The 12,059-nt window shown below is 36.4% G+C and overlaps 1 protein-coding gene across 2 annotated transcripts in view; it reads left to right on the top strand.

The window, feature by feature from the left end:
- Window positions 1–12,059, top strand: part of LOC100619197 (acyl-coenzyme A synthetase ACSM1, mitochondrial-like) — a 45,101-nt gene that overhangs the window by 17,345 nt on the left and 15,697 nt on the right. For both annotated transcript variants that reach the window (XM_056806559.1, XM_056806560.1), the window contains exons 7-9: window positions 6,899–6,978; window positions 8,597–8,720; window positions 10,169–10,249. In XM_056806559.1, coding sequence (XP_056662537.1) covers window positions 6,899–6,978; window positions 8,597–8,720; window positions 10,169–10,249 — 285 coding nt within the window. The remainder of the gene's footprint in view (window positions 1–6,898; window positions 6,979–8,596; window positions 8,721–10,168; window positions 10,250–12,059) is intronic.

Here is a 12,059-nt window from a genome sequence, read left to right as displayed (position 1 = left end):
ATAAGGTTTCAACCTACCTGACCCACTACCAGCCATTGGAATAGCACTAGGAGCCGGAGGACAAGGTTTCAAAACCCAGATCTCCCAATGAACCTCACCTCCTCATCCAGAAAATGAGGGCAATATGTTAGATGGACTCTAAGATCCTTTCCAGATTTTAATCTATTATCTCACTTAGAATGGCTCCATCTCCCTAAGCCTAAACTCTGACTTTCCCTTCTCTGACCACAATCTGGATCTGCTCTTTATGGTGGTGATAAATTGAAAAGCATTTATGAAGGGTCTGAATGCTTTTTATAAATATTATCTCATTTGATCCTCACAATGTCCCTATGAAGTAGATGGTTTTAGTGTTAGGGAAATTGAAGTAATCTGGTGTTAAATGACTTGCCCAAGGTCACACAACCAATAAGTGTCTGAGTCTGGATTTGAATTCCTGTTTTCCAAACTTCAGACCCAGCTCACTATCTAGTGCACCAGTCTCTATAAGAAGGACCTCAGATAGGAGGTAACATTTGAGCTGAACCTTGGAGGAAACTAGAGATTCTAAGAAATAGCAGTGAGGGGGAATTATGTTCTTCGAATGGGAGACACAGCCTGTGCAAAGGCATAAAAACCATAAGGGGGATGCCATGAGTGCATAAAGGTCCTAGAGGAATGACTGGGAGAGAATGGAAGAAGTTAAAAATTATCAAGGGAAGGAGGACTACTTCCTTTGAAACAAGAAGGAAGCCAGAGAGTATGGGTGATGATGCTGAGAAATTTTGAGGTGTAGAAGAGAGTTTATGTTGGATCAACACAGTCATCTTGGTAGAATGAGAGATGACCTTACTTGCTGTGAGTTAAGGGATGGATAGGAAAGAGGAAGGAGATTAGGAGCCTGAAGAACCTGAGAGATGGAAACATGTGAAGAATGAATAAGAGAGCTTGCTGTTGTTCATCCTCTGTTTTCAAAGAGGACCAATGATACTAGGAGGTGACCTTAATTGGCTTGTGAATTTGATTTAAGTGAGGTGGAGTTGCTGAGTGAAAGAGATTGCTAAGTAGCAGAGGGTTCCCAGGTGAGCACAGTCTTGCAGTTTTCTCCAGCAATGCATGGGCTTGTGGAAGTGAGAATACCCGGACTGTATGGCTGTACTAAAGAATGTGGAAGGAGAGTGGTGTATAATAAGACTACTGATTCATCATCCCTCTTCTGACTTTCTGTCACCCTCCCAGCCTGAACCGTATCCATATATTTTTCCCAACCTTCTGTAAATCCTGCTCTACTAATAAAACCCCCAATTTGAAATTTTCCCCCCACCTCCACCTTCAGGCTGTCCTTCTCTTCCTGATCCTTTCCTTCATCCTACCAATATGTTTAGATTTCCTCATCCTCTGAGCTAAAGACCTTCTTCCTTCTCTTCCCTACCAACCTCCACCACGTACTCATTAAGTTCTCATTCATTGTTAGTAATCTGGCTTCCTTCCCAAACTCTTGTTGACACTGCTCTCTCAAAAGTCACTAATCACCTCCTAAATCACAAAATCCAATATCCAGTCCTTTGATTGCTCTGCTTCACTGGCCAGTGAACTATTTTCTTATTGAAAGTTTCTCCTACCTTGGCTACCATCAAAGCCTTCACAATCAGCCTTCTTATTTTCCTTCTTCATCTTCTTCAATGGCTTTAACTTCTTTTCCTGTCCCCTAAACATTGTCATGTTTTGACATTCTATTTCAGACCCTTTTCCTTCTCTACATTCTCTTCTTTAACAATTTCATCTCCTTCCCCAGCTCCAATGATCACTCCTACCCAGATGCCTCCAAAATCCACTGATCCCTCTCCTGAGCTCTAGACCTACATTTCTAACTACCTGCTAAGTATCTCCAACTGGACATCCTGCTAGCACTGAATAGATCTAAGACTAAATTTGTCACTAACGTTCCCCCCAAACCAGTTCTTCTCTCTGACTCTTATTTATTCAGTGACACCAGCCTTCTCTCAAGTAATGGGGCTCATCCTCTTCATTTCATCTTTGACTCTTCCCTTGACTATACCTGCCATATCCAGCCCTGTTGATTCTTCATCTAGTAGCTCAATTCTTTGTAGTCTTTTTTCCCTCTCAAGGAGAATGACCTTTGCATTGGAATTGACAGAGCAAACAATTTATAACAGGGTGCTACTACCCAAGATAAGCAAGGGGATAATGAGAAAGTACATAGTCAACATTGGTGAAATCAGGTCCCTCGGTCCAGATGAACTCTGTCCTTTGGCACTGAAAGTACTAGCAAACACGACTTGTAGAAACATATCTAATGATTTACAAAAGATCCTAGAAAATTGCAAAATTGTCACAAAAAATGGAGAAAGGCAAATATGGTCTGGATTTCCCCCCAAAAAAAGAGAGCAGAAACTATAACTATAGACCAATGAGGTTGATTTCAATTTGAGGGAAAATTTTAGAGCAGATCACTTAATGGAAAGTTGATATTTAGAAAGAGGAGGAAGTGATTACCAAAAGTCATTACTTCCTCACATACACATCATGACAAGCTAACTTTGTTTCCTTTTGTGACTGGATTACAAAACTGGAAAACATTGGAGACATCGACTTTAATATTAATAACAATAATAGTTAACATTGATAAGGCACTTACTATGTTCCAGGTATTATGCTAAGTACTTACAATTATTATCTCAGTTGATTTCATAACAACTCTGGGAAGTAGGTTCTATTATTCTCCCCATTTCATAGATGAGTAATGAGACAGACAGACTTTTCCATGGTTACAAAACTAGAAAATATCTGAAGACAGATCTGAACCCAAGTCTTCCTGACTCCAAGTTCATCACTCTATCATCCACTGCATCACCTCACTGCCCTATCCTGTAGCAATGTATGATATATATTCCATATTATTTTAATGGTAATAATGGAGACATGGGCAAGACAGAAAAATATATAACCATTTGGATTCAGAACTAGTTGAATGGCCAGAATCAAAAATGAATTGTTAATTATTCAATGCCAATTTGGCAAAAAGTATCCAGTGATCACATCCAGAAATACATATATGAGGCCCTGTGCTTATTAAAATTTTCATCAGTATCTTAAAGACATTATGTGGCATGTTGATCAAATTTGCAAATAACCCAATACTGGGAAGAAAAGCTAAAACAATGGACAACAAAGGAAAAATACAAAAAGGAAAGCACTGGACAGAAACTAATCAAAATCTTATTTAAAAGTGATGAATTTACACTCATATACTTTGAGTTAAAAAAAATCAATCTCACAAGTATAAGATGGGGTAGTTATGATTAAATGGATTTGTTTGGAAAAACTCTAGGAATTTTAGGAGACTGCAAGCTCAGTGTGATTCAACAATGTGAAGAAGCAACCAAAATGCTAATGTGATAGTGTACTTCATGGCAAGCCATATCTTCCAGAAATAAGGAGGTGATATCCTTCTTTATTCTACCCTTATCAGACTTCATTTGGAGTATTGTGTGCTGTTCTGGACACCATGATTTAAGAAGGACATGGTTGGGGGCAGCTGGGTAGCCCAGTGGATAGAGAACCAGGCCTAGAGATGGGAAGGTTCAAATCTGGCCTCAGACACTTCCCAGCTGTGTGACCCTGGGCAAGTCACTTGACCCCCATTGCCTAGCCCTCCCCACTCTTCTGCCTTAGAACCAATACACAACATTAATTCCAAAACAGAAGGTAAGGGTTTTAAATTAAAAAAAAAAAGACATGGATATATAAATTGGAATGTGTCCAAAAGAAGGCAACCAAGATGATAACGGATCTTCAGGCCAGGTCACATGAGAATCAGATAAAGGAACTAGAGATTTTTAGGGGAAAAAATAAAATAAATGCTCAGGGGGCATATTTTAGTTGTGTTCAATGCCTGAAGAACTGCCATTTAGAAAGAGAATTATACTTCTTTCATTTGACCCCTAAGGGCAGAACCAGGAAAAGTAGTAAAAGATGCAATGAAACAAATATAGATTTGATTTCGGAAAAAAAATTCCTCATAATTAAAGTTGTTCCAAAGTGGACTATGCTGCTTCAAGAGGTAATGTTTTCAGAGCAGCCAGGTTGCTCAGTGGATAGAACCAGACCTAGAGACAGGAGGTCCTGGGTTCAAATTTGACCTCTAACAAGTCATTTAATTCCAATTGCCTAGCCCTTATTGCTCTTCTACCTTAGCATCAATCTCAATATCGATTCTGAGACAGAAGTTGAAGGTTGTTGTTGGCGGGTTTTAGTGACGATTTCTCCCTCCCTAGAGGTCTTCAAATAAAGGCTGGATAACCCCTTTTTTATCATCTGGATTCCTTTTGTATATTTTGGGTAGAATGGCTCCTTTCTACCTCCCAAATCCCATGATTCCATCACATATTTGTAATAGCTTTAATTCTCATCTCTTTGTCTCCACCAGAGTATTGAAATAACCTCCTAACTGGTCTCCTCACATCCAATCTCTTCTTCAACCCATTCTACATAGTCAGCTCCCAAATTAACCTTTCTAAAGCTCAGTTTTTACAGGTTCCTAGCTCAAAAACTATATTTCAACAGCTTTTTATCATCTAAAGTTTGGCCCAGCTGTGGGGTTTTTTTTTTACATTTTTAAAGATTTTTAATATTTTTAAATTTAAATTTTAAACTTTCAAGAATAAAAGTATGTTCCCACTTTTGCCACACTTATTTTCATGACTTCATATGTCATTCTAAAGATTTTTACATATATCCCTAATTCATGATCATAAAGTATATTTATACTTTTGAGGCAGCTTAGTGATGCGGTAAATAGAGTGCGGGATATGGAATCAAGAAAACTTGAGTTCAAATCTGACCTCAGATATTTACTATGTGATCCTGGGAAAATTACTTACCCTCTGTTTGCTTCAGTTTCCTCAAATGTAAAATGGGGTAACGGTAGCCCTAGTCCTCTAGGGTTGTTGTGAGGATTAAATGGGATAATCTTTGCTTAACACAGTTCCTGGCACACAAGGGCACTATATAAATGTTCATTTATTTCCTTTTCTCCCTCACTCATCACATTGGCTACTGTTTACCTTTGAGTAGTAGTCCATTTTTCCAAGTGCAACATCAATTATAAGACAGAGATTTTCTATGGAGTTTAAATCAGATGATTTCCCAGGTCACAGAAGCATGTTTATCCCCACCTCTTGGATAAATGTCTTAATCCTTTCTGATGGCAAAGAAAAGCCTATATACATTTGGGAATATCTAAAATTCTTGAACAATTCTGTCTCTCAGTATATCTATATATTTATCAGCTTTCATTATTTCTTCAATAGAGATAAGACTTCCAGACACATTAGAAGTTTAAAATAAAATCCCCTAAACACTTTAGGGTGGATGTTTTATGGGCTAATGAAAATGCCTACATATTATGGGTCCTTTGGGACTTCTTCTGTCAGCATTTCTGGTGTAACCTTGAATGGAAAAGTGAGTTTCTTCAGCACAAATCATCTTTCTCCAGACTTTAGTACCACAGTTTTGCATTGGCTGGCCACTTTCCTGAATTAAAAGCCAGCCTTCAGATACTCACCAATCTCCAAATATTCATTCTGCTTTTCTTCCTCCAGGCCTTTCCTTAGACCAGGTGCCTATAGGAGTCCTAACTATCCTTCAAGATCCATCTCTAATACTGCTGCCTCTAGAAAGCTTTCCCACCTCTTTTGAGCTCCCACAAGCATTTTGTTTGTACTTTTCCTATAACATTCTTCATAATTCTGCCTGATAATTTCTCTTTGTAAACAGGAGTGCCTGACACCCTTCTCTCTGTATAGTCCCTCTGTAAATGATTGTTTCATAAATAAATAAATTGGACTACAATAGAAGTTTCTTGAGGGTGACGACTATTTTAGTTTTATATTCCCAGTGCTTTGAACTCAATACGTTCATTTTTTTTATTGGATGTCTGATGTCCTTTGTTTTTTTTTAATAAAGAGTTTCCCCTTATATCCCTTCAACTTACCCTGCCAAGGGACCACTTCATATAACAAATAACATTTTAAGACAAAAAAAAGTATAACTGATCAACACATGGAAAAAATCTGCAGATTTGTTCAGTGTACAAAGTGTATATACCTTCTATTTCTACAAAGTCTACAAAGTTCTACAAATGTCTTTCTCCATATCTCTTCTTTTGAGCCACCTTATTTTTCGTAATTTTACAACATTCACTTTTGATTGTATGAGGTTTCTTCTGTTTATACTATTATAGTATTGTTTCATTTGCTCTACTTGCTTTACTCTGCATCAGTTTGTGTTGATCTTTCCACATTTCTCTGTATTCATCACACATCATTTCTTACAGCACAATAATATTCTATTATGCTCATGTAACAATTTTTAGCCATTCCCCAATTAATGGGCTTCTACTTTGTCTTCAATTCATTGCTATCACAAAAAGTGCTATTTTATATATATATATATATATATATATATATATATATCTTAATGTATACGGGAACTTTCTTCATTGAAATATGTCTGGGACAAAGACTGGATATTTTAATCACTATTTGCTTTAATTTCAAATTGGTTTCTAAAATTATTCTACAATTCACAATCCCACCAAGAATGCATTGGTATGCCTATATTCCCATCATCCCTCCAACACTGACTATTTCCATCTTTTGACAGTGCTGCCAGTTGGCAGAGTATAAGGTGAAACCTCATAGTTGTTTTTATATTAATTTCTCTTATTAGCGATTAACTCATTAGATTATTAATAAGTATTTGATGAGTTGTGATGAATGAATGAATCAAAGAATTAATGAATGAATCATATGGGAAAGAAATTGGGATTCTGGTAAACGAACAATGTTTCTGCCTTTAGAGTAAAAAAGCCATTATTTCTTTTTTCATTTGTCAGACTCTCTCCAGATTCCCCATCACTTCCATGTTAACTTCTGCATCTGTATATCGAATGCTTTTACAGCTCAATGTTTCCAGGTATGATTGGAGAAGCCAATAGTCACACTCATCCAGTTGGTTCTCATCTTTCTTTCCTTGGTTCTTGGGGTTGTTTTAACTGGTGTCTGCTCTAAAGTAACACCTAAAAAAAGGCAAATTACAAGCTGTCTGATGTGACTATTCAGGTAAACTTAAGATTAGTTATTCAATGGCTACTTCAAAACTCAGAACTAAAGTGACAATATGGTGAAATATACAACTGATCATCCCTCTTTACAAAATTACTCTGAACTACTACCTAATTTCAATCTACCTTTATTGTGATTTGATCCCTTTAACTTCTTTTAAAGATGATACTTCCTCTTTGCTATGCAAATCTTGCAATGGTCTTTGCCAAAAGCAACAAAATTCTGACCTTTCCCAAAATATTGGTTCTCTGTGGTCACAGAAGATGGAAATATGGTAAGTCAAAATCCACAGAAACCACACACACACACACACACACACACACACATACACACACACAATTTCAAGATAACCAATAACCCCACCCCTTCTCCAATAAGCCTTTTTGTAGAGCAGCTCACAAGAAACATAAGACTTTAGATATAAAATTTAGATATAATCTAGTCTGGACTCATTATTTTTAGGGGTGAAGGATGGAGATAGTAAGTGATGTATCAAGGTCAATAAGATATACATACAAAAGCCCAAGCATCTGATTTCTGGTCCCTATGCTTTTGCCCCCAAACCAACAAATAACAGGAATTGATAGACCTTTCACTTTTGCTCCCTGGACCTGGACTTATTCAAACAACAGTAAAAAGAGAAATACCCAGCTGATAAGCAAGTCTCATAGTATAGTAAAAAGAATATGGAATCAAGACAACTTATATTTGAATCCCAGTTTTACTAACTGTATGACACTGAGCAAATCACAAACTCTCTGGGCTTCACTTCCTCATCTATTAAATGAGAAATGTGTACTGGATGATCTCTGATATTTTCTAAGATCCTGTCCAACAGATCAGAGGGATAGGAGAAAAAAAAAACCTGATAAATAACCTATTTATTGGCCCTTAGCAAACAAAAGTCATCCATTAATAAATTAAGTTCAATGAACAAAACCAAACTCTGAGTGATTGCAATGGCAAATTTTGGACCCCAAGAGCAGATGATGAAACATGTACCTTATTCCTAATGCAGAGAGGATGGGAGACTGTGAGTGTCAAACATTGCACACATTATAAAATACAGTTACTGTGTCAGTTACTCTTACTTAACACTTTTTCTTTGCTAAAGAAAAAGAGAGAGAAGGGAGGAAAGGAATTAAGAAAGAAAAAGTGGGAGAGAAAAAGAAGAGAGACAAGGAAGAGAAAGAAGGTGAGAGAGACACTGTCAGAGGCATAAAGACAGAAAGGAAATAGAGACAGAGAGAAATGAGAAAGGGAGTTTGAAGAAGGAAGACAGAGAGAGAAAGAAAGAGAGAGAGAGTTTATTTATAGAGTTGTTTCCAGATGCTTCAAAATGAGCTCTCCAGAGTGTATATATATATATATATATATATATATATATATATATATATACATATATGTATGTATGTATGTATATATATAATGCTTATTTTATTTTATGTTCATTTTTCCCTCTGTATAAGTTACAAATTCCCAACCCTGAAGAACTGTGTTAGTGCGGGTGAGGTACTGCTGCCTCAAGATTTTGAGAAATGGAAACAAGCAACGGGTCTGGCTATCAATGAATTGTATGGACAATCAGAAACGGTAGGTGGGAAGATCTCTTCTCAAGAATTAGAGTCCATTGGGGCAACTAGATAACCTAATGGATAGTGCCAGGTCTGGAATCAGGAGAACAAGGGTTCAAACCTGGCCTTTCATCTATAGTATTACTCTAAGTAATCTCACCAATTCCCATTGGTTCATTTACCATTTCTATGCAGGTGACTCTCAAATCTATATATTCAACCTACATCTCTTCTGAGTTCCAATCCTTCATCAGCAATTCCCTTTATTTATTCCAAGGCAAACCTCTCTACATAACTCAACTGATTTAATTCCACTCCATCTAACAGATTATCCTCTCTATTATCCACACTCTCTCATTTACCTTCGATCTCACCCTAACTACTTGATGCTCTCATAATGCCAATAAACACGCCCATGTCTCCTCCATCCTCAAACCCCCTCACTTGCTTGCTCTGTCCATTTCCTCTAGCTATCATCATCACACATCTCTTTTCCCTTTCATGGTTGAACTCACTGAGGTTATTTACATTCAGTGCCTCCATTTCCTTTCTTCTAATTCTCTTCTTATCCTTCTACACTCTGACTTCTAGCCTAACCATTTATCTGAAATTGTTCTATTCAGAGTTACTAATGATCTCTTAAATAGGAAATCTAATAATTTCTCAATTTATATCTTTTTTTACTTTCCTGCAGCCTTTGACACTATCAATCATCCTCTTCTCCTTGATATACTCTTCTCTCAAGGTTCTGGAGACATTGCTCTCTCCTAGTTCTCCTCATACTTGTATGAGTTCAAATCCTGCTTTAGATACATACTAGCTTTGTGACCCTGAGTGAGTTATTTAACTTCTCTCAGTCTCAGTTTCCTTATATTTACAATGAGGATAATAATAGCACCTACTCTCGGGGTTTTTGTGAGGATGAGAGAACATTTTCAAATCTTAAGGCAGAATCTCAATGCTAGTTATTAGAATCAAAGGAGAGCTTAGACATAAGATTATTATATTCCCCACTCCCCAGGCTTGTAGATTAGGAATTAGAGAAAGATTTTGACATTAGGGATTCATTCCTTTGGGTTTATTAGGTCTTATAAGAGAATGAAGACATTCCTGAGAAGAGTTCTATTATTAATACTGAAGATTAGTTAGCTTATCAGATCTTTCCTAAAGAGAACCAACAATTAGCTAAAAACTAAGGCTGGTGAGAAGGAAACACAGTTTAGGAGGAAGATAGGAAGGAAAAGCATCCTATTAAGGGAAACTGGAAGGGTACCAAAAATTAAATTAAGCTAAGAGAGATATTAAAACATTCTGGAATGATATATGTTATAGGGTTTAGTGCTGGGAAAGATTTTTAAAAATATTTTTTCTGATATTCTGATTTCATAATGAAGGAACTATTTAGGCCTTCAGTAGAAAAAACAGGACTATTTCCATTAAATGTGTTATTTTGTTTGTGGTCAACAGGGAATAACTTGTGCAGTCTCGAGAGGAATGAAGGTCAAGAAAGGTTCCATGGGAAAAGTTGTTCCACCTTTTGACATGCAGGTTTGTCTCTCCATTTCATTCAATAAACATTTATTAAGTGCCTACATGGATGGCAACTAGGTGGATAGAACACTAGGCCAGGAGTGAGGAAAGCTCAACTTTGTAAGTTCAAATCCAGCCTGAGATACTTGCTATCTGTGTGACCCTGGGCAAGTCACTTGACCCTTTTCCCTCAGTTTCCTCATCTCTAAAATGGACTGAAAAAGTAAATATAAATCATTTACTTACCAAGAAAAACCTAAATGGGGTCATGAAGAGTCAGAAACAACTGAAAATGACTCAAAGACAACAGAACTATGTATGAATCACTATATTAGGCACTATAAAAAGATATATCCCAAACCCAAAAGCCCTAAATGTCTCAGGGGTCCTTACTCTGGGGTTTATGAACTTTGTTTTTTATGACTATATCTCAGAATTATTGGTTTCCTTTTAAATCCTATGATTTTTTATTTTTTACATTTAAAACCATTCTTCTAAACAGGGGTCCATAAGCTTCACTAGATTTGCAAAGGTTTCTATGACATTAAAAAGGATAAGAATCCCTGTTCTAGACAATCCATGTACACAGATAAGTACATACCAGTTAATCTAAGGTCATAGAAATTGATCTAGAAAAGACTTCATAAGTTATCTAATCTCACCTTCTTCTTTACAGATAAAGAAATGGAGGTCCAGGGAGTTTAAGTTAGTTGCTCAAGGTCAGGCAGGTAGTAAGCTTCAGATTTAGGATTTGAACCTAGGACCTCAGACTTAGTTCCATTTCCACTAAACTATACTGCCTCACTTTCCATTGAACCAAACTTTTTGGCCTCAATTTGAAGAGAGAGCACTAAGAATGAGGAGAATCTGGATAGGTTTCAAAAGACTGGAGGGAATTGGGGACAACTTAAATTTTGAAGGATTCAGAGCTAGAAATGAAGAGAGAATACATTTTTATGAAGAAGTGAGGAGGGAACTAACTTAAAATATTAATTTTTTAAAAAGAAATGAGGAGGGAGGAAGTGTGGTTCAGAGAAAAGAGTATTGGATTTGGAATCAGAGGACATGGCTTCAAATCCCCTATCTGACATTATTTGAGCAGTTGGGATAAGTTTTACAGAACTACTTTGTAGAACCCTATAATTTCACTGAACATTGCTCTTCTCCCACCCTCTGAAATAATTTCTATTAACTTTCAATTCATTTCATATTTACTCATATATGAACATGCTTTCTCCCCAATGGAATGTAAGCTCCTTGAGAGCAGGAACTGGTTTTGTTCTTGTATCTCTAGCACCTAGTACAATGCTTGAAATGTAGTAGAAGCATGATAAATGTTTATTGAATTTTAAATTCTTAATAAAGAAATTTCTAAAAAAATTTCTATTCACAAGTCGTCTTCCAAATCACCCAGCCTTAGAAACTTGGAGTCGTTTTGGAATTATTTTCACCTAAATCCCACCAAGTAGTCAGTTCTTAGCTTGGTCATTTTTCAATCTTATCTCTGCCACTAACTCTGTGAACCCTGAGGAAGCCACCTGAATTAATGAAAGCAAAAACATTTATTTACCATATAACAAATATATTTAAATATATAAAATACATAAATTAAATTATAACAAAAATATAGAAATAAATATATCAATATAATATGCATATCTATATATAAAAGCACAACAGTCCTTATTCATCAAGAATATTCAACTCACATTCTAAATGTAAACATCACACATAGAGAGATAGCCAAAGAATAATGTTTTGATCCAGGAAATCATTGGGATGGTAAGTGGAAATCAACAATTTATAAGACCTTCCCAGAAACAATTAG

This window comes from Monodelphis domestica, chromosome 7, assembly GCF_027887165.1.
Source record: "Monodelphis domestica isolate mMonDom1 chromosome 7, mMonDom1.pri, whole genome shotgun sequence".
In the NCBI taxonomy this organism is placed as follows: Eukaryota; Metazoa; Chordata; class Mammalia; order Didelphimorphia; family Didelphidae; genus Monodelphis; species Monodelphis domestica.
Note: the sequence above shows the minus strand (reverse complement) of the source record. Positions and strands in the feature narration are given on the sequence as shown.